The 22,976-nt window shown below is 38.9% G+C and overlaps 1 protein-coding gene across 3 annotated transcripts in view; it reads right to left on the reverse strand.

The window, feature by feature from the left end:
- Nucleotides 1–22,976, reverse strand: part of LOC138315727 (L-fucose kinase-like) — a 63,409-nt gene that overhangs the window by 13,878 nt on the left and 26,555 nt on the right. For all 3 annotated transcript variants that reach the window (XM_069256968.1, XM_069256967.1, XM_069256969.1), the window contains exons 2-15: nt 22,505–22,587; nt 21,781–21,932; nt 21,108–21,158; nt 20,553–20,678; nt 17,561–17,633; nt 17,085–17,179; nt 16,353–16,433; nt 14,608–14,727; nt 13,744–13,927; nt 13,307–13,446; nt 11,664–11,828; nt 5,903–6,028; nt 3,754–3,855; nt 1,256–1,386 (exon numbers count right to left, since the gene is read on the reverse strand). In XM_069256968.1, the coding sequence (XP_069113069.1) occupies nt 1,256–1,386; nt 3,754–3,855; nt 5,903–6,028; nt 11,664–11,828; nt 13,307–13,446; nt 13,744–13,927; nt 14,608–14,727; nt 16,353–16,433; nt 17,085–17,179; nt 17,561–17,633; nt 20,553–20,678; nt 21,108–21,158; nt 21,781–21,932; nt 22,505–22,580 (1,622 nt within the window). In that variant the 5' untranslated portion in view covers nt 22,581–22,587. The remainder of the gene's footprint in view (nt 1–1,255; nt 1,387–3,753; nt 3,856–5,902; nt 6,029–11,663; nt 11,829–13,306; nt 13,447–13,743; nt 13,928–14,607; nt 14,728–16,352; nt 16,434–17,084; nt 17,180–17,560; nt 17,634–20,552; nt 20,679–21,107; nt 21,159–21,780; nt 21,933–22,504; nt 22,588–22,976) is intronic.

The following is a 22,976-nucleotide window of genomic DNA, read 5'->3' on the forward strand; positions in this document are numbered from 1 at the left end:
TGCACTACAGTACTACAGTGGAACCTCCCGAAACCGATCATGGTCGGTGCATATAATTTCAGCCGGTTTAGAGAGGGTTCGGTTTGGAGAAGTGAACCGAATACCGATCATCACGATCCGGATTTAATCGATCGGAAGTCGTTTTTTACATTAGTGCATCGCATGTATGCCTAGTGTTCGTTAAAACCGACCGATATTGATTGTTAATGTGAATGTTATCACAAAAGAGATAATCATACGTTTAAAAGGAATGGATTACAGCAAACTTGACTTTGTAACCGCTTATAAACGTAGTTTAGTTAGTTAGTTGCGTGAATGTTCTTGGGGATGTTCTCGTCTGCAACCTACATACGACCGATCGCTGCCGGTTACGTCAAGAATCAAATTATATGTCTAATTACTCGATGATCAGTCGATGTCGGTCATTATATGACATAGTCATTTTCTAAAACAATACATGGCTTCGGCTTCTTCATACAGATAATTTACGTTATCCGACAACTACATATGTAAATAAAAAAACGTGTGATTTGAATACGAAACTTTCTCTTTATTACTAGCTCTGCTTGTATTCTTAGAGTAAACAAACCGCGTGCACATGGTAGTCCTTCGTTAGATATCTAAACAATAGGCATGATGAAATAATTACACCACCATCTCGGGTATAATTGCCGTGTACCTATAACCATTCACATCTGTATACATGCCCAAGGACATGGCATGCAACAGCTATGGTACAGGTACGTGTGTATTTCACGGTCGGTTGATCAGACCTCAATGTAATCTATCGGTGTCGCTCAGGTAAGGCCAGTTTTCAGAAGTGTATTTTAGTTACATTTGACTATTCCGATCTCAAAATCGGTCCGGTATTCGGAATTGGGAGGGATCGGTTTTGGGAAGTTTTATATACTATTAATAAAGAGGAATTCATTCCGTACATGACATCCATGTTCGGTTTCTAGAGGTGATCGGTTTTGAGAAGGTTCGGTTTTGGAAGGTTCCACTGTATAAACATAGATCTCTACTGAGAGTGCAGGATACAGACTATTAGGAAACTATTTATAGTACCCTTTACGACATACTTCTATAGCAGAGACACCAACATCAATTACATACTTTATTTATCTGGCCATCAATAACGGCAGTATGTATTGAAAGACCTCTAAAATACTAGTTATAGAATTCATAGCATTTATGGTGAATATCAGCACAAATACACTTATAATGAGGTGTAAGGATAATGTGAGGTACACACCTGCATATAATGGATTGGTTGGGGTCCTCCATCTCACCGTGAAGCCATGATATATCCTCCAGGCCGATTTCCTCTGAGGAGTGGAACACAGGGAACAGTCTGGCGTTCAGTACAGTCTGATTATCAGCATCCTAAATACACAATACTCTATTATATATACACCAGTTAAAGAAGATGACATTTTCCTCACCTGACATTAATAATGACATGGCCATTAAAAGTTGATCCATGAATCAATAAGACAAGAGGCCCAGAGGGCCTGTATCGCTCACCTGGTTTGTAATGCCAAGTAATGTTCTGAATACAGGTTCATTGTTTCTTTTCTGAAGGAATTATAATATTATCCTCTAAATCCCCTATTGGGCCCCACCCCTCCTGCCCCCAGGGGGTCAGAGCCAAAATTTATACAAGTTCTGTTCCCCTTCCCCCAAGGATGTTTATGGCCAAGTTTGGTCACAAACCAAGCAAAACTCTAGGACAAGTAGCGATTTATAGGATTTACCTCTATTTCCCCTATTGGACCCCACCTGTTCTGCCCCCGGGGGCCAGAGCCAAAATTTATACAAGTTCTGTTCCCCTTCCAAAAAGGATGTTTGTGGCCAAATTTGGTTACATTCCATGCAGAACTCTATGACTAGTAGCGATTTAAAGGATTTACCTCTATTTCCCCTATTGGGCCCGCCCCTCCTGCCCCCGGGGGACCAGAGCCAAAATTTATACAGTTTCTGTTCCCCTTCCCCCAAGGATGTTTGTGGCCAAATTTGGTTACATTCCATTCAGAACTCTATGACTAGTAGCGATTTAAAGGATTTATCTCTATTTCCCCTATTGGGCCCCGCCCCTCCTGCCCCCGGGGGACCAGAGCCAAAATTTATACAATTTCTGTTCCCCTTCCCCAAAGGATGTTTGTGGCCAAATTTGGTTACATTCCATTCAGAACTCTATGACTAGTAGCGATTTAAAGGATTTATCTCTATTTCCCCTATTGGGGCCCCGCCCCTCTTGCCCCTGGCGGGTCAGAGCTAAAATTTATACAAGTTCTGTTCCCCTTCCCCCAAGGACGTTTGTGGCCAAATTTGGTTACATTCCATTCAGAACTCTATGACTAGTAGCGATTTAAAGGATTTACCTCTATTTCCCCTATTGGGCCCCGCCCCTCCTGCCCCCGGGGGACCAGAGCCAAAATTTATACAATTTCTGTTCCCCTTCCCCAAAGGATGTTTGTGGCCAAATTTGGTTACATTCCATTCAGAACTCTATGACTAGTAGCGATTTAAAGGATTTATCTCTATTTCCCCTATTGGGCCCCGCCCCTCTTGCCCCTGGGGGATTAGAGCCAAAATTTATACAAGTTCTGTTCCCATTCCCCCAAGGATGTTTGTGGCTAATTTTGGTTACAATCCATGCAGAACTCTAGGACAAGTAGCGTTTTAAAGGATTTACCTCTATTTCCCCTATTGGGCCCCGCCCCTCCTGCCCCCGGGGGGTCAGAGCCAAAATTCATACAAGTTCTGTTCCCCTTCCCCCAAGGATGTTTGTGGCCAAATTTGGTTACATTGCATTCAGAACTCTATGACTAGTAGCGATTTAAAGGATTTACCTCTATTTCCCCTATTGGGCCCGCCCCTCCTGCCCCCGGGGGACCAGAGCCAAAATTTATACAATTTCTGTTCCCCTTCCCCCAAGGATGTTTGTGGCCAAATTTGGTTACATTCCATTCAGAACTCTATGACTAGTAGCGATTTAAAGGATTTATCTCTATTTCCCCTATTGGGCCCCGCCCCTCTTGCCCCTGGGGGATCAGAGCCAAAATTTATACAAGTTCTGTTCCCCTTCCCCCAAGGATGTTTGTGGCTAATTTTGGTTACAATCCATGCAGAACTCTAGGACAAGTAGCGTTTTAAAGGATTTACCTCTATTTCCCCTATTGGGGCCCGCCCCTCCTGCCCCCGGGGGGTCAGAGCCAAAATTTATACAAGTTCTGTTCCCCCTCCCCCAAGGATGTTTGTGGCCAAATTTGGTTACAATCCATGCAGAACTCTAGGACAAGTAGCGATTTATAGGATTTACCTCTATTTCCCCTATTGGGCCCCGCCCCTCCTGCCCCCGGGGGTTCAGAGCCAAAATTTATACAAGTTCTGTTCCCCCTCCCCCAAGGATGTTTGTGGCCAAATTTGGTTACAATCCATGCAGAACTCTATGACTAGTAGCGATTTAAAGGAAATGTTGACGGACAGACGGACGACGGACGACGGACGGACGACGACGGACGACGGACGCCGCGCCATGACATAAGCTCACCGGCCCTTCGGGCCAGGTGAGCTAAAAACTACCATCAAATCTCCAAAGTCAGAAAACCATGGTAACACTTTGAGTTATTTGAGTATTCAAGCTGTTTTTACTTGAACATATATAATGAAAATTTAGTCAGAACCATCAAAATACTTCCAAAGAAATGGGGTCTTTGAAATGATTTGAATTAGTTAATATATACTTACCACATCCGGTCCCCACAAATCCTCCTTAACAATTCCTGTCAGGTTGAGGAAAACTACCCAGGGGTTGTTACAGAAAGTTGTTGTACTCTTGTACATTGGGGCCTGTAAATATAAACACAGGAGTAGATATAGATACAGGGGTCTGTCAATATAGATACAAGGGGCATGTATAAACCGTAAGTCTTATAAATATAACACAGGGGTCTGTAAATACAAACAGAGGGGTCTGTAAACATAGGCACAGGGATCTGTAGATACAAACAGACAGGAGGGTCTGTAAATATAGGCACAGGGATCTGTAGATACAAACAGACAGGAGGGTCTGTAAATATAGGCACAGGGATCTGTAGATACAAACAGACAGGAGGGTCTGTAAATATAGGCACAGGGATCTGTCAATATAGGCACAAGAGGCATTTATAAACCCTAACAATTTTAAGACACTTGCTGTATTATATTTATTGCATTCTCTAGATCATATTACCTACCTCAACTCTATCAAATTTCCTGTGGATCATAAGGACATGTACCTTCCCCGACTCTATCAAACTTCTCATGGGTCGTTAGGACATGTACCTTCCTCGACTCTATCAAACTTCTCATGGATCATAAGGACATGTACCTACCTCGACTCTATCAAACTTCCCGTGGGTCGTTAGGACATGTACCTACCTCGACTCTATCAAACTTCCTGTGGGTCGTAAGGACATGTACCTTCCTCGACTCTATCAAACTTCTCATGGGTCGTTAGAACATGTACCTACCTCAACTCTATCAAATTTCCTGTGGATCATAAGGACATGTACCTTCCTCGACTCTATCAAACATCTCATGGGTCGTTAGAACATGTACCTACCTCAACTCTATCAAACTTTCTGTGGTTCATAATTAAGGACATGTACTTACCTTGACTCTATCAAACTTCTCATGGGTCGTAAGGACATGTACCTAGGTACCTCAACTCTATCAAATTTCTGTGGGTCATAATTAAGGACATGTACTTACCTTGACTCTATCAAATTACTGTGGGTCATAATTAAAGACATGTACTTACCTTGACTCTATCAAATTTCTGTGGGTCATAATTAAGGACATGTACTTACCTTGACTCTATCAAATTCCCTTGGGTTGTAAGGACATGTACCTACCTCGACTCTATCAAACTTCCCGTGGGTCGTTGGAACATGTACCTATTTCAACTCTATCAAACTTTCTGTGGGTCATAAGTAAGAACATGTACTTACCTTGACTCTATCAAAATTTCCTTGGGTCGTAAGGACATGTACCTACCTCAACTCTATCAAACTTCCCTTGGGTCTTAAGGACATGTACCTAACGTACCTACCTCAACTCTATCAAAATTTCTGTGGGTCATAAGTAAGGACATGTACTTACCTTGACTCTATCAAAATTCCCTTGGGTCGTAAGGACATGTATCTACCTTGACTTTATCGAAATTCCCGTGGGTCATAAGGACATGTACCTACCTCGACTCTATCAAAGTTCCCATGGGTCGTAAGAACATGTACCTACCTCAACTCTATAAAACTTCCCGTTGGTCGTAAGGACATGTACCTACCTCGACTCTATCAAACTTCCTGTGGGTTATAAGAATATATACCTACCTCAACTCTATCAAACTTCCTGTGGGTCGTAAGGACATGTACCTACCTCGACTCTATCAAACTTCCTGTGGGTCGTAAGGACATGTACCTACCTCGACTCTATCAAACTTCCTGTGGGTCGTAAGGACATGTACCTTATGTACCTACCTCGACTCTATCAAACTTCCTGTGGGTCGTAAGGACATGTACCTACCTCGACTCTATCAAACTTCCTGTGGGTCGTAAGGACATGTACCTACCTCGACTCTATCAAACTTCCTGTGGGTCGTAAGGACATGTACTTTATGTACCTACCTCGACTCTATCAAACTTCCTGTGGGTCGTAAGGACATGTACCTACCTCGACTCTATCAAACTTCCTGTGGGTCGAAAGGACATGTACCTACCTCGACTCTATCAAACTTCCCATGGGTCGTAATAACATGTACCTACCTCGACTCTATCAAACTTCCCGTGGGTCGTAAGAACATGTACCTACCTGGACTCTATCAAACTTCCCGTGGGTCCTAAGAACATGTACCTACCTCAACTCTATCAAATTTTCCGTGGGTCGTAAGGACATGTACAGTTTTATCTAGTGTACTGAGGTAGATCCTAAAGCACTGTACTACTGTGTAGTCTCCGATCTTCACCGTCTTCTTCAGGTCAGTCTGTGGGGCAGAAATTGTATATATAGAGACATTTATACAGAACATGTACATCTATGTTATATAATCACAAGACAACTAGAATGTGTCGTCGAGGAGGCCAACATATACCCCCACCCTGTTGGTAACAAAGAGACATAACTCTGCAAAACAAGTTTAGGTATCTTGCTCCCACATACATTAGGAATGCAATCCTTCCTGGACCAAGTTTCATTAACATTCCTTTACTTAAAATTCCCTGAATATTGGTTTGTTTGAGTTTGATGGCGCGTCAACAACTAAGGTCATTTAGAGTCAAAAATTCCCCAAAGGAAGGAAAACATTACAAAAGATAAGGAAAACCCTTAAGTTAAGGAGCCTTCCTAAAAATAATATTTAATATTTTCCAATGGGAAAATTTAAGTTAAGGAACTCCTTACATTTAAGAAATGTTTGTGAAACTGGGTCCAGTTGTTTAGGAGGATTAATTGGTCGATCATTATGTCTACAGACTGACAGGCAGACAACCTGAACCAAGCAAACATAGTATATAAAGGCAAACATAGATTTAACAGAATCATAATATATATATACCTCTACCACAGTTCAATCTTTGAACATAAGCAAAGACATTTTAATCTAAAGAAGCTAAGCTTAATCATAAGTTAGTCCAAGTGTGAGTAAAGCAAATGTGTAGACTTTCTAGATATCCTGTACTCAGCTTTTAGGACTTATTTTTTAGCGAAAACATTATTCAGGGCAATCAGATTATATTTCCAAGTATGCAGGCCTGATTGAAATGAAACAACACATATCAAAGTATCATTTTTGATAAACATGTCACAAAACCACAAAATATATTCTGTAAAGATCTTTATTTAACCTTGTTACATTCATTGACCGAAATTTCAGAACATTTTTCATTATGTTAGGTACTACAGTTCAGCCCTTACATGTAATGCAATTATCCACGTCACCAAACAAAGGATCCCATAGGGATCTTGGTGCCCACCAAAGAATGATCTTTGTCTAACAATTGAAAGAGAGATCTTTTCTCTGTTTTTCAAATTTTGAAAATCAAAATCCAAGATGGCGGCCAGTCGCCTATGTTGAAGACTGATCGATACCAAGATGCAATTTGTCCAACTCAAGGGGCACATATGAAATTTGAGACAGATCCCTTCAGTACTTACTTAGGAAAAGCGGTAACAAACTTCAAATACCAAAACCCAAGATGGTGGCCAGTTGGCCATCTTGTTGACCTATCAGTCCCAAACGCAATATAAACAACTAGGGCCCTAGAGAAACCTACATATAAAATTTGAGACAGATCCCTTCAGTACTTTCTGAGAAATAGTAGTAACAAGCTTCTCCTATCAAAATCCAAGATGGAAGCGGCTCAGCCATCTTGTTGACTGATCGGTCCCAAAATGCAATATGCACAACTAACGCCCTAGAGCAACCAAAAGATGAAATTTGAGACAGATCCCTTCAGTACTTTCTGAGAAATAGCAGTAACAAACTGTAACTATCAAAACCAGAGATGGCTGCCTGGCGGCCATTTTGTTAATCAATCGGTCCCAAAATGCAATATGCACAACTAAGACCCTAGGAAGACCTACAATTGAAATTTGAGACAGATCTCTTCAGTACTTTCTGACAAATAGTGGTAACAAACTTCAACTACCAAAATCCCAGATGGCAGCCGGTAGGTCATCTTGTTGACCGATCAGTTTCCAAAATCCAATATGCATAACTAGGACCCAAGAGCAACCTATATATGAAATTTGATAACTATCTCTTCAGCACTTTCTTAGAAATAGCGTAACAAACTTTAACTATCAAAATCCAAGATAGCTGCCTGGTGGTCATCTTGTTGATCAATCGGTCTCAAATTGCAAAATGTGCAACGAAGGCCCTAGGGGAACCTACATATAAAATTTTAGAAAGATCCCTTCAGCACTTTCTGAGAAATAGCGGTAAGAAGAATTGTTAATGGACGGAAGGACTTTTTCTTGGCTTGAAAATAATCAGCTCACATTTAATGACATTCTGTTGCAAAAATGCAAAAAAGAGGGGCAATAACTCTGCTAAATAATGTTCACCAGAATTGTGTGCAGCAATTAGGATGAAGCCTTTAACAAGCATTAACCTCTGTTACCAAATATAAATAAAAAATTAATCCTCATTCGCAGTAGTATTTGCATTGTATCGTAACAAATGAATAGGCAGAAAAACAAACCCGAATTAGCATTCTCAGTTTTGGTAATAACAGCAGATATAGCTGTTACTGGGGCAAGATTTATATATACAATGTACATGTATATCAATATCTGTATAACGTAATCACAGGTCTATTTGTGAGGATACAGACTTTATAGATATATTGAAGCAAAATTTACCCGTAAAGAGGCTAATGTTAACTATAAGACAAAACGGGTAAAGGATGAACCTACTGAAATGTCTTAAATCATTGTGGCTGGAAGCAGGTTTTCATTCAACAAAAGGTCACCCTGACATTTAACTGTACACTTCTATTAGGAAAAGATAAATATCTATGTTATATGAACACAAATTAATTAGTTTTTCAAAATTAATATTTCTATGTGAATAGTGACAAATTATTAGTTAAAAAACAGGGTAATGTATACCAATCATTGGCGTCGCTAGCAGGAAATTAATGTGCACGCAAAGTGGAGTCCGAGCGCCGAAGGCGCGAGAACATATATCGTTGTTTGGGGGGTCCGGAGGATTCACGCCCCGGGAAAAAAAATACGATTTAGAATGGCTGAGATGAGTTTTACGAAGTTTTTTTTATGATTTTAAAGAGTTTTAGCGTGGTAATTAAAAAAAAAAAAAAATAAATAACACTGAAATGGATTAATTCATATTGCAGATTGAAAATTACTTATATTTAGAAATTCTAATAAATATCGCCGACGACGTGAGAATTTTTGTGTTTTGGGGGGTCTCCACAGGAAAAAACCGATTTAGAATGGCTGAGATAAGTTTTACGAAGCTTTTTTTATGATTTTAAAGAGTTTTAGCGTGGTAATTAAAAAAAAAAAAAAAAAAAACCCACTGAAAACGGATTAATTCATATTGCAGATTGAAAATTACCTATATTTAGAAATTCTAATTGTAAATGTCGCCATATTTGTATGCAATTTTATGTTTACATTCTAATTTTGCCAAACGCAGCTGTGTCTTTGGTGATTTTCCACTACAATGCGAATAATGGTAGAGCAATTTTAATTATTTTGTAAGAAAACAGAGTTTTAACAGACAGTTAAAGTACATGTAAGTGGTGATACTCCATTGGATCATTTGTACACATGAAAACGTATAGGACCAAATGAAAACTGAATGTATAAATGTATTCTTGATTTGCACACAATTTTATTGTGATAGCGACAAAGACTATAGTCACACACCAAAGTTCAGTGTAACAACATCCTCCTTTTTTTTTGCAAATCGAAATTGTCAATGACGATATCGACATCTATTGGCATGTTGGGGTGGATATGTAATAGAGCGTGGAAACGGAACGGAAATATAATTTTCCGAAAAAAAGTAAACCTAAAAATAACAAGAGACCCAGAGGGCCTGTATCGCTCACCTGGTTTTTTGTTAGTAATTATCACAAGACTCTGACAATTAGAAAAATAAGCAAAATTGACTCCCAAAGTTTAATTTTGAATCACAACCATACAATGATGCTATTGATACCATACAAATATGCTATCCAATACATAGGTTCAGAGACAAAGTAATTTATATGAAAGTAGTAGCCTAATTGACCTTTTTGACCTCGCATCTATTGCCGTCTAAGGCCCTGGGGGTCAGCCCTATCATTTGTACAATTTCAAATCCCAACCCTATAAGGATGCTACCATTGCATTATAAGTGCTCTTCCATTCTTAGTTGCAGAGAAGAAGTCGTTTATATGGAAATACATGTAGCTAAATTAGCCCCTTTTGACCCCACCCTTCAGGCCCCCGGGGGGTCAGCCCCATCATTTGCAAAATTTTGAATCCAAACCCTATAAGGATGTAACCATTGCATTATGAGCGTAATCCCATGTTAAGCTGTAGAGAAAAAGTCATTTATATGGAAATTGACCACTTTTGACCCCACCCCTCAGGCCCCCGGGGGTCAGCCCTATCATTTGCACAATTTGGAATCCCCACCCTATAAGGATGCTACCATTGCATTATGGGTGCTATACCATGCTTAGTTGCAGAGAAGAAGTCATTTATATGGAAATAGCCAAATTGACCCCTTTTAACCCCGCCCCTCAGGCCCCTGGGGGGTCAGCCCTATCATTTGCACAATTTTGAATCCCCACACTATAAGGATGCTACCATTGTATTATGGGTGCTATACCATGCTTAGTTTCAGAGAAGAAGTCGTTTATATGGAAATAGCCAAATTGGCCCCTTTTGACCCCGCCCCTCAGGCCCCTGGGGGGTCAGCCCCATCATTTGCACAATTTTGAATCCCCACCCTATAAGGATGCTACCATTGCATTATGGGTGCTATACCATGCTTAGTTTCAGAGAAGAAGTCGTTTATATGGAAATAGCCAAATTGGCCCCTTTTGACCCCGCCCCTCAGGCCCCCGGGAGGTCAGCCCTATCATTTGTACAATTTTGAATCCCCACCCTATAAGGATGCTACCATTGCATTATGGGTGCTATACCATGCTTGGTTTCAGAGAAGAAGACGTTTATATGGAAATAGCCAAATTGACCCCTTTTGACCCCGCCCCTCAGGCCCCCCGGGGGTCAGCCTCATCATTTGTACAATTTTGAATCCCCACCCTATAACGATACTACCATTGCATTATGAGTGCTATCTCTAGCTTAGTTTCAGAGAAGAAGTCGTTTTTATGGAAATAGCCAAATTCACCCCATTTGACCCCACCCCTCAGGCCTCCGGGGGTCAGCCCCATCATTTGTACAATTTTGAATCCCCACCCTATAAGGATGCTACCATTGCATTATGGGTGTTATCCCATGCTTGGTTTCAGAGAAGAAGTCGTTTATATGGAAATAGCCTTTTGGCCCCGCCCCTCAGGCCCCCGGGGGATCAGCCCCATCATTTGTACAATTTTCAGTTAGTAGCCCATAAGGATGCTACCAGTCAAATTTTGTTAAAATCAGACCAGCGGTTATGGAGAAGAAGTCGATTGTTGACGGACGACGGACGACGGACGACGGACGCCGGACGCTGCGGTATCCCATAAGCTCACCTCGGGATTCGGACCAGGTGAGCTAAAAAGCGAGCCGGATTACAAATTTAAAATTTTAGTCTCGGTTTCTACGTGTGGTTCTGATTTTGAAAATTTATCTATTTTTTTAGAGAATTGATTGATGTGCACGCAGTTGCGTTTTTGCGTCAATGGTAGCTACGCCACTGCCAATTGCATTAATCTTTAAACTTTCTTTATGTATCAGGCACTACATTGTATAATATTCAAGTCAACTACCATATCACACATAGAGTTCAGTTAAGTTATGTGTCCAGGTTAGTTTAACCTTATTCATGACCCAAAATATCACACTACATTGTATTACAATAAAATATACTGAAGAAAATTCCTATAGCTAAACCGTATGTTCATGTCTTTGTATGAAACTTGCATCACTAGACTGACCTTGATCTGGGCATCAACACACAGTCCTGTTATCAGACAGCCACGTCCTATGTCCATACGTCCACTAAGCTGGCAGTCCGTGATGATGGACTTAGAACTGACCACCACTTTATCACTGAGCACGCTGTTAATGAGGATGGCATCGTCCTCCACTTTACTCTTGTCCTATAACATAAACATTTATTGGACTACACCATTGTCCTCCACTTTACTCTTGTCCTATAAAATAAACATTTATTGGACTACACCATTGTCCTCCACTTTACTCTTGTCCTATAAACATTTATTGGACTACAACATTGTCCTCCACTTTACACTTGTCCTATAAACATTTATTGGACTACAACATCGTCCTCCACTTTACTCTTGTCCTATAAACATTTATTGGACTACAACATCGTCCTCCACTTTACTTTTGTCCTATAACATAAACATTTATTGGACTACAACATTGTCCTCCACTTTACTCTTGTCCTATAAACATTTATTGGACTACAACATTGTCCTCCACTTTACTCTTGTCCTATAACATAAACATTTATTGGACTACAACATCGTCCTCCACTTTACTCTTGTCCTATAAACATTTATTGGACTACAACATCGTCCTCCACTTTACTCTTGTCCTATAACATAAACATTTATTGGACTACAACATCGTCCTCCACTTTACTCTTGTCCTATAAACATTTATTGGACTACAACATTGTCCTCCACTTTACTCTTGTCCTATAAACATTTATTGGACTACAACATCGTCCTCCACTTTACTCTTGTCCTATAAACATTTATTGGACTACAACATTGTCCTCCACTTTACTCTTGTCCTATAAACATTTATTGGACTACAACATCGTCCTCCACTTTCCTTTTGTCCTATAAAATAAACATTTATTGGACTACAACATCGTCCTCCACTTTACTTTTGTCCTATAACATAAACATTTATTGGACTACAACATTGTCCTCCACTTTACTCTTGTCCTATAAACATTTATTGGACTACAACATCGTCCTCCACTTTACTTTTGTCCTATAACATAAACATTTATTGGACTCCAACATTGTCCTCCACTTTACTCTTGTCCTATAAACATTTATTGGACTACAACATTGTCCTCCACTTTACTCTTGTCCTATAAACATTTATTGGACTACAACATCGTCCTCCACTTTACTTTTGTCCTATAACATAAACATTTATTGGACTACAACATTGTCCTCCACTTTACTCTTGTCCTATAAACATTTATTGGACTACAAAATCATCCTCCACTTTCCTTTTGTCCTATAACATAAACATTTATTGGACTACAACATCGTCCTCCACTTTACTCTTGTCCTATAACATAAACATATATTGGACAAATATAATATGTACAAACCTGTCTTAGCAACCACCTCTGTTCATCTATCCTCTTTAAATAATCTAAAATTGATATTTATCAACAAAGGGAAAATACAATGTATAAAACAAAAACTGATTCTTAGTAAAGAAACAAATGAAAAAGTAGAGAATAAGAGAACCAGGTGTTTCAGAGGAGTACACATTCTATGCTTCACACACAGAAACTCCATACAAATATAGGTAAAATCCTGCTGTACTAGTCACTTATAGAACTTTATAATGTCCCTATACATACCTGTACCAGGGAATGGTTGACTGTCTGCCAAGTGATTTCTGATTGGTGGAAGTTAGATTTGTAGGGACAATCAAGCAAAATGGCTTCATGGTCTAAAGGACAGCTTACAAGATATGTGAACTCTCCTTTCTCCACCATACCTGTACAAAGAAAATTTAAGAGATAAATATTTTGTCCTGTGTGAATATAGCATATAAAGTCAAAGTCATTCATTTATAGAATTTGGTTGTCTCTGTGTCAACAAACCCAGTATTAAGTATCCGAAAATTTTGGTTTATAAATTCAGAAGATGACATTTGACAAATCAAAAGTGGTTTTGAATAAATGTCAAGGTCATTTATCTGAATAAACTCATTTGCCCTTTACAAGTATATCCTTTATGTCCAATATTAGACTTTATATTGAACAAATAATGAATGATAAAAGAAAGCACCTACATGCCCAGATTTTGAATTTGTGTAAAGTCTGCCACAGAATTTTTCTGGCGGACCTCATGGTCTTCATGTTGTCTGACACTGCGTCATTGGCTTGACCCTTAACCCCACTTCGACCTCCAGACACAAATTCCTTCTCATTGACATCACTGGACATCGGTAACATGACATCAAAGAAGAGGGACAGCTACAACATACAAGTTAGATTCTAATCTCCTTCATCCATTGATGCTAATTGCATCATACAGTGTACCTTTTGGTCATTTAACTGAAGTAGATCAAGGTCATTCCTTTTATCATAGAAAGTACAACAAAGTATGTATACCATACATCTTCTTCTTGTCTGTCACTTTTATTCTGATATTAGGATGAAATATATAAAGAAATATTATTGGCACAAGCCATCAGTTCATAAAGTTATCGAATTATTAAACTCAAAGAGTCAGAAAGAATTGAATTTGTTGGGAAGATTTATAGTAGAAGCCCATAAACTTAGAATTGTGTAATTACATTATTACTGAAATGTTTTTGTCTTCTAAGTGCTTCTCTCTATCTGATATTTTCGTGTCCTTCAAACAGTCCGTTCGTCCGCATGCTCCTTTTTTGTCATTTGTACAGGTGTAATTTTAGTACATATAGCTCCATATTGTAACTCTAGGTGCAATATCTAATTCAAAGTATCATATATTGGTTATTCTGTTTACATTGCATGTATTTAATTCATATGACTACTTTTTTGCAAAATATGCACCGCGTTAGTATTTTGTCAAATGTAATCTTTAGAATTTGTGTTATTGTGTAAATGTATATGCTTGTTTGTAGCCGATAGGCCAAATGGCCTAAGGTAATAAAAGAATTGAAACATACCTGTATAGGAGGCTGCCCACTGTCCACTCCCATGTATGTACAGGCATCCAGTGGGGGCTTTACATGGAAAGACAGGAGGGCTTCGGCCACGGCATGGCTCAGGTAAATGACAGAACATACCTGTAAAACATTAATGGAATCATACAATATCCATTAGAATCACTCAATATCAAAAGGTCTTTATAATTTCTGGGGAACATTTGGTCTTTTCTTGGTTGCATGACACTGACATGGTCATAAAAGTTGAGACAAAAAGCTTTATATTCTCTTAACCAAATAATTCAACTGTTTTAAAATTGTTCAAATTTGATATTTCAAATAAAAATCACAAATTCTTTACCCTAGAAATAACCAATAATATTGTATAAAATAAGTTACTAGCCCAAACTCATATCATGTGCTAGAAACTCATTTTACTTCAATCACTTACCATAGGAAGATGTTTTACCATGATCATACAGACACTAATACAGTGGACCCTCGATAATCCGGACACCTTCGTTCCCAGTCTAAACCGTCCGGATTACGAGTTTTCCGGACTGCCGAATTCCGTGCTCTTAGTCAATTAAATTGTCACGTACGAGTTACTCCCCTTGGCCTTGTAATCGATGACAGGCTTTTATATAATATACATGTATTATAATCAATACTTCGTTTGTTATGTTTTATAGGTATTTATATATCATTACGTTAAGAATAATAAATAAACGTATTTCTTTTTCAAAATACGAAACCTAAAGCAATAGTTAATTGTATACTAAGTATGCATATAGCTACGTATCCAACTCTTGATCTGTCGTACGGCAAATTGCCTAAGTAACCAAAGATCAATATCATCTACGTTCTTGGCATCAAAAAAAAAAAAATGATAACAAATAGTTGTGAACACTTTAGGAACTCATATAATTGTTATTTTGTATAATGTGTGTTTTTAATGACAATCTCTACAAGTCTTTGCTTTCTGACTTACAGACGTGTGTAACAACCACGCGCCCGTTCACGTCTAACTTCGTGCACAATGTCACACATCTTTATGGCATGTGCCGGGCGCCGTAACCTTTATATCTTATACCACAGACGATGAATTCGAATAGATTTACATACATTTAAAATTCTTATTAATTTTGTAAGTATTATCTCACTTTATTGTATCTGATACTCATATCGATACTGTATATTCTGCATGCGAAACAAGTAAGGTATCTACAGCATACGTACCCGTACCCAAGCTCAAACTTCATGTTTAAAAAGCGTGTGGCTAAAAATATATATTGCGTATCTCAATTACAACACTGAAGTTTGATCTCCTATAGAAAACCAATGAACCGTTACATGACTGCATGTACCCGTGTGAAAGGTGTTCAGGTAAACGCCCGTGGCTATGACCTGGCAGCCGTCGTTATGACAACACACTCAGTGTCAAATGATAGTGTGTATTGTACACATGACTGAGATGGCCTTGGATTTTCTCGGCACGTGGCAACAACAAATTGTCCGGATTATTGCGGGAATTTATTAACGAAAATTACGTTCCGTTCCCAAAATGGAGTTCCGGATTCGGAATACGAATTTCCGGACTAGTGAGTATAAATAACGTTACGGAAATCCGTTCCCTGACATTTCCTTCCGGATTGTGAGTTTTCCGGACTATCGGCGTCCGGATTATCGCGGGTCCACTGTATACCATTGTAAGGATTGACATTATAATATATGAACACTACTATTAGCAGATCATAGCTATTTACCACAGGAACAGTTCCATCTGGTCTCTCACAGCTCTCTAGTCCTCCAAGGTCCTTCTGGTACAGAATGTCGGTCACATATCCCTGTAAACATACATAAGATTTACTGTAACAGTTACACTCCATAGTACTATTAGGCCAAACAGGTAACCATGAAATATCTCTCAATCTGATACTGTCATAAATACTGTAAAAAAAAAATTAAATTTATTTTCATCAACCTCTGTGTGATTAGTAATCATGTTAAGAAATACAAATATCTTTTTAAATATTTACCTTTACATGTTAATATATTACAATTAATAATTATATAAGAAGATAATCATAAAATTGCCATGACATTTGTGTTTGAGGTTATGATAAATTTTTTTAAGAAATTTGTGCATACATCCATGTGAACTAATGATGTAACTTTTAGTATCTGCACATAAGGACAGATAACTCTGTCAAACAAAAACTCTATACACCCTGTCCCAATCATCGCTTTCAAACATTATTCAGTAAAATGTAGCAACCAGTATAAAGGAAAATCTAATGGTCAAAATCAGCTGTGCTACTGTATTTTCAAGGGCACTTAAACTCACATGTTCATGCCTAACAACATTTTTGCAAGGATTATTCACGATTTCTGACTGCCTGTGAAATATACAAAATCTAACTAAATACATAAATAGGTTGGCTTAGTGTATTCTATTAATGTACAATATGTTAGAGGAGCTAAAATTACTATCTTACCTCGGAGTTGATTTTATAGACACCGTGGTTACGGCAGTATTTTGGGGTACTGGGGACGGTGATAACACATACGTCAGAGTTATTCCATGGAATGGCTGAAAGGTAAAAAAGTTCCATCACCTTATCTGCAGATTTTATTGGGCAAACAACAAAAAGGAGACTAATAGGGACTACAGTAAAGCTTGTCAAATCTGGCCCTTGTGTGATCGGGATTCCTGTGTCACCTGATGTAATTGTATGGCATTTTATTTCCTAATCTATAGTAATTAAAACTTTTATCACCTAGAAACCTGGCTATACCAGCCAAATAAACAAGTTACACTCTATATGTAATTTTGTTCTTATCCTAAATTTTCACTCAAAAGTAATTGCATGGGTAGTGATGTATTGATCATACTTCTGTGTGTGGGAAATTGATTGTAGTAAGCTTTCAATAGCTCTAATGTCTTTAAAAGTTTGTGGCTTTCTTTATCTACCTGCATTTTCTGGAATGGATAGTATCATATCAGTACTGCTAACCCATATTCCTGGTGGGGACTTAACAGCCAGCTGTAACAGATCGAAAACACAAATATAATTTACAGCCAGTTGTAATAGCACGAAAACACAAATATAATTAACAGCCAGCTGTAACATATAAAAAACAGAGATATAATTAACAGCCAACTGTAACAGATTGAACACACAAATATAATTAACAGCCTGCTGTAACCGATCAAAAAACACATATATACATAACAGCCAGTTGTAACATATAAAAAACACAACTATACTTAACAGCCTCCTGTAAGAGATCAAAAACACAAAAATACCTAACAGCCAGCTGTAACAGATTGAAAACACAAATATAATTAACAGCCTGCTGTAACCGATCAAAAAACACAAATATACTTAACAGCCTGCTGTAACCGATCAAAAAACACATATATACATAACAGCCAGTTGTAACATATAAAAAACACAACTATACTTAACAGCCTCCTGTAAGAGATCAAAAACACAAAAATACCTAACAGCCAGCTGTAACAGATTGAAAACACAAATATAATTAACAGCAAGCTGTAACAAGAGGCCCAGAGGGCCTGTATCGCTCACCTGGTTTTTTGTTAGTAATTATCACAAGACTCAGACAATTAGAAAAATAAGCAAAATTGACTCCCAAAGTTTAATTTTGAATCACAACCATACAATGATGCTATTGATACCATACAAATATGCTATCCAATACATAGGTTCAGAGACAAAGTAATTTATATGAAAATAGTAGCCTAATTGACCTTTTGACCTCGCATCTATTGCCGTCTAAGGCCCAGGGGGTCAGCCCTATCATTTGTACAATTTCAAATCCCAACCCTATAAGGATGCTACCATTGCATTATAAGTGCTCTTCCATTCTTAGTTGCAGAGAAGAAGTCGTTTATATGGAAATAGCTAAATTAACCCCTTTTGACCCCACCCTTCAGACCCCCGGGGGGTCAGCCCCATCATTTGCAAAATTTTGAATCCAAACCCTATAAGGATGTAACCATTGCATTATGAGCGTAATCCCATGTTAAGTTGCAGAGAAAAAGTCATTTATATGGAAATTGACCACTTTTGACCCCGCCCCTCAGGCCCCCGGGGGGTCAGCCCTATCATTTGCACAATTTTGAATTCCCACACTATAAGGATACTACCATTGTATTATGGGTGCTATACCGTGCTTAGTTTCAGAGAAGAAGTCGTTTATATGGAAATAGCCAAATTGGCCACTTTCGACCCCGCCCCTCAGGCCCCCTGGGGGTCAGCCCCATCATTTGCACAATTTTGAATCCCCACCCTATAAAGATGCTACCATTGCATTATGGGTGCTATACCATGCTTAGTTTCAGAGAAGAAGTCGTTTATATGGAAATAGCCAAATTGGCCCATTTTGACCCCACCCCTCAGGTCCCCCGGGGGTCAGCCACATCATTTGTACAATTTTGAATCCCCAACCTATAAAGATACTACCATTGCATTATGAGTGCTATCTCATGCTTAGTTTCAGAGAAGAAGTCGTTTATATGGAAATAGCCAAATTGACCCCATTTGACCCCGCCCCTCAGGCCCCCGGGGGTCAGCCCCATCATTTGTACAATTTTGAATCCCCACCCTATAAGGATGCTACCATTGCATTATGGGTGCTATCCCATGCTTGGTTTCAGAGAAGAAGTCGTTTATATGGAAATGGCCAAATTGACCCCTTTTGACCCCGCCCCTCAGGCCCCCGGGGGGTCAGCCCCATCATTTGTACAATTTTGAATCCCCACCCTATAAGGATGCTACCATTGCATTATGGGTGCTATCCCATGCTTGGTTTCAGAGAAGAAGTCGTTTATATGGAAATAGCCAAATGGACCCCATTTGACCCCGCCCCTCAGGCCCTCGGGGGGTCAGCCCCATCATTTGTACAATTTTGAATCCCCACCCTATAAGGATGCTACTATTGCATTATGGGTGCTATCCCATGCTTGGTTTCAGAGAAGAAGTCGTTTATATGGAAATAGCCAAATTGACCCCTTTTGGCCCGCCCCTCAGGCCCCCGGGGGGTCAGCCCCATCATTTGTACAATTTTGAATCCCCACCCTATAAGGATGCTACCATTGCATTATGGGTGCTATCCTGCTTGGTTTCAGAGAAGAAGTCGTTTATATGGAAATAGCCAAATGGACCCCATTTGACCCCGCCCCTCAGGCCCTCGGAGGGTCAGCCCCATCATTTGTACAATTTTGAATCCCCACCCTATAAGGATGCTACTATTGCATTATGGGTGCTATCCCATGCTTGGTTTCAGAGAAGAAGTCGTTTATATGGAAATAGCCAAATTGACCCCTTTTGGCCCCGCCCCTCAGGCCCCTGGGGGGTCAGCCCCATCATTTGTACAATTTTCAGTTAGTAGCCCATAAGGATGCTACCAGCCAAATTTTGTTGAAATCCGACCAGCGGTTATGGAGAAGAAGTCGATTGTTGACGGACGGACGGACGGACGGACGACGGACGACGGACGACGGACGACGGACGCCGGACGCCACGGTATGGCATAAGCTCACCTTGGTCCTTCGGACCAGGTGAGCTAAAAATTACATCGTGTAGTATACATTTCAATTCAGCTCTGACTTTGTGAACAAAAACATATCTTATTATTGTGTATCTGCCAATATCTAAAAGTTCCATTTCCATAGTTGTAACTATCCAGATGTAAAGATGACATAAGAATAAGGCATGCATGTGTCCTCAAAGTTTCATGAACATATCTTAAACTTTTCAAAAGTTATGGCCTGAGCGACAAGTTATACAGTAAGGTCTGCTCTAATATGACATTTGACCTTGAGGTCAAGGTCACAGACCTAACCATAGTGCATGCACATTGTACATTGGCTATGGACCATACCTCAAAGTTCATATTATTTTCTGCATATTACAAAACAACACCAGAGAACAACTTACTTTTTCTGTGAGGTTTTTTAGCAGCAGGTCTAGCTGACATGTCATGCCATCATACTCAGGTGAGGTGAGGGAAGCAGGTAAGGTAATGAATGCTCTCCCGCATGGCTCATAAGGATAATTACGGCCCTGTAGTAAATACATGGAACTCATTGGTATATATAGTTATGTAAATATTTATGTTTGTTTTGAATATGTGTTGTATGTTATTCTAATATTTATTAAATCTGGTATTGTTTTCAACAAATTTATGATAATTATAGTCTGTCCACTTTTGTGTCAGGGTTGATGAAATTTGGAGCCAACAAAAAGGAAACAACACATTTCATTTTTGATTGAAAAAATGTTTAAGTTCTCTGTAACATACAGGTTATCAATATTCTGTCTATGTTACAGAGTTATCTCCCTTCCAGGTAGGTATTGATTGTGACATCATTACTTTGATGGCAAAAATGATGTTGTTTTCTCTGAAAAATGTTAAATGGGCCCTTGATGTAACAATCAATACCTACCCACAAGGGCAGATAACTCTATAATATGCAAATACAGAAAACTTACACAGTGAAGGATGAGGACCTTGGCTTCTTGTAGAACGTCAGGATTTATTATCTGAAAAAGAATGAATAATTTATCTCAAGGAGAATCAATTGGAATTTCTCAAAGTGTTACAATATCCAATTTCATAAAAGTTTACTCCAACTTTTGTGGTCAAAACTATGCATGAACTAATCTGGGCTGAAAAAGAATTCAAACACTTCTGCAAAAACAGTCTTCACTTGTAGAAGTGTAGCCAACTTGATGAGGCCAAATATCTTTTAGGTCAAGGTTGAAACTTTTTTACTAATAGCACAATCTATCCATGACTAAAGAATGAAAATGCAAGATGCATATCAGAGATTAAAATACTTAATTTTGGTGCATGAAACATGAAACCTTACCTGTTGAACTCATTAAATAACATGTTCAGCTAATAAGATAATTTCCATACATTTTTCATTCATTGATGTGCCAGGTCAAAGGTCAAAACAAAGGTCATTGTGATTTGGTTTGGTACCGGGGTATGTGACTGAACAGCTTACCAAAGAAAGCCCCTGGCACAAACTTGTTCAAGTGAAAGGTACATCAAGGGGTGATTAAGACAAGACAATAAATGGATAGCCCCCTATCCCAACCTCTCTTCCGCCAACTTTCAAAATAACTTTGGAGGTTGACCTTGACCTTCCACACTTACAGAATATCCCTTTTGTGCAGACAGGTACTCGGTAACTGTAAGGAGGGCGTTGATGGTGGCGCCCCCACTACCCACACTCGACTTTGGGTCTTCAACCGTAAGTAATAGGACATCTTTATCAATTTGTCCCTTTGCTTGACGAATCTCTAGCTCTGAAAATGATTGATAGAAAAGTAATTAGACACAATTTATCAATTTCACTGATTACCAATAATGAATATACATGTAAGTGCAGAATATCAGTCGACACCTGACACATCTTTATTTTGTGTCTGAGTTCCCTGTCTGCATGTGTTATCTAGCTGTCTATGTTAGTATATGCCTGGATTTTTTTTTAGTGTCCGATTGAGTTACCTCCCTTAGTAAGCTACCCAAGATCTGTCTGAATTACCTATTTAAGTTACCTGTCTGAATAAACTATCTAAGTTACTTCTGATCGAGTAACCTCCCTTAGTAAGCTACCCGAGTCACCTGTGTATACCTTAGTTAGCTAACTGAGTCACCTGTCATTGATATCTGTCTGTGTTACATACCTGCCTAAGTCACCTGTCTAAGTTACCTACACATGTACAAGTTGCCTACCATAATTACTTTAAGTTTTCTGTCACACCCTTTTGTTATTTACCCAAATTTCCTGTCTGTTACCTGCCTGAAATATAAAAGACCAAGTAATTAGCCTTTAGTGTCACCTGTGTGTTTTGTTACCTGCCTATTGTTTTCTTACCTGTCTGTAAGGTGCTGACCCATTGTCTGTTGGCACACGTTAGCACTATCGCTGTCCATTTCACTCTGTCAGCCATGTGTCCTCTAAAACAGGAATTCCAGGAACTCTTTATCTTATCAGTCAGTGAGATGAGATATTCAATTCTTTATTTTTTCCTTAAGTTTACAGCTTATTGGAATTGTGCAAAATACGCACATATACATATATATACAATCACATAGTAATTAGTACAATATCATAGACAAGTTACAAATGTACTATACATTGAAATCAAAATGTGTATTATATAAAGGCTACATAAATTACAGGTTAAGTATACAACATTAAAATAACTGTACTGAAATTATTGGAGGCGGGATCGTATTTTCATGGCCTCAAATATAAATTTTGCTAATTTACGTATATCACTTATATTTTCGCAACATAATAATTGTATCAACTTGTACATAGATGGTTTACGCCAATAAAAAGG

The sequence above is a fragment of the Argopecten irradians genome, chromosome 2, assembly GCF_041381155.1.
Source record: "Argopecten irradians isolate NY chromosome 2, Ai_NY, whole genome shotgun sequence".
Classification (NCBI taxonomy): domain Eukaryota; kingdom Metazoa; phylum Mollusca; class Bivalvia; order Pectinida; family Pectinidae; genus Argopecten; species Argopecten irradians.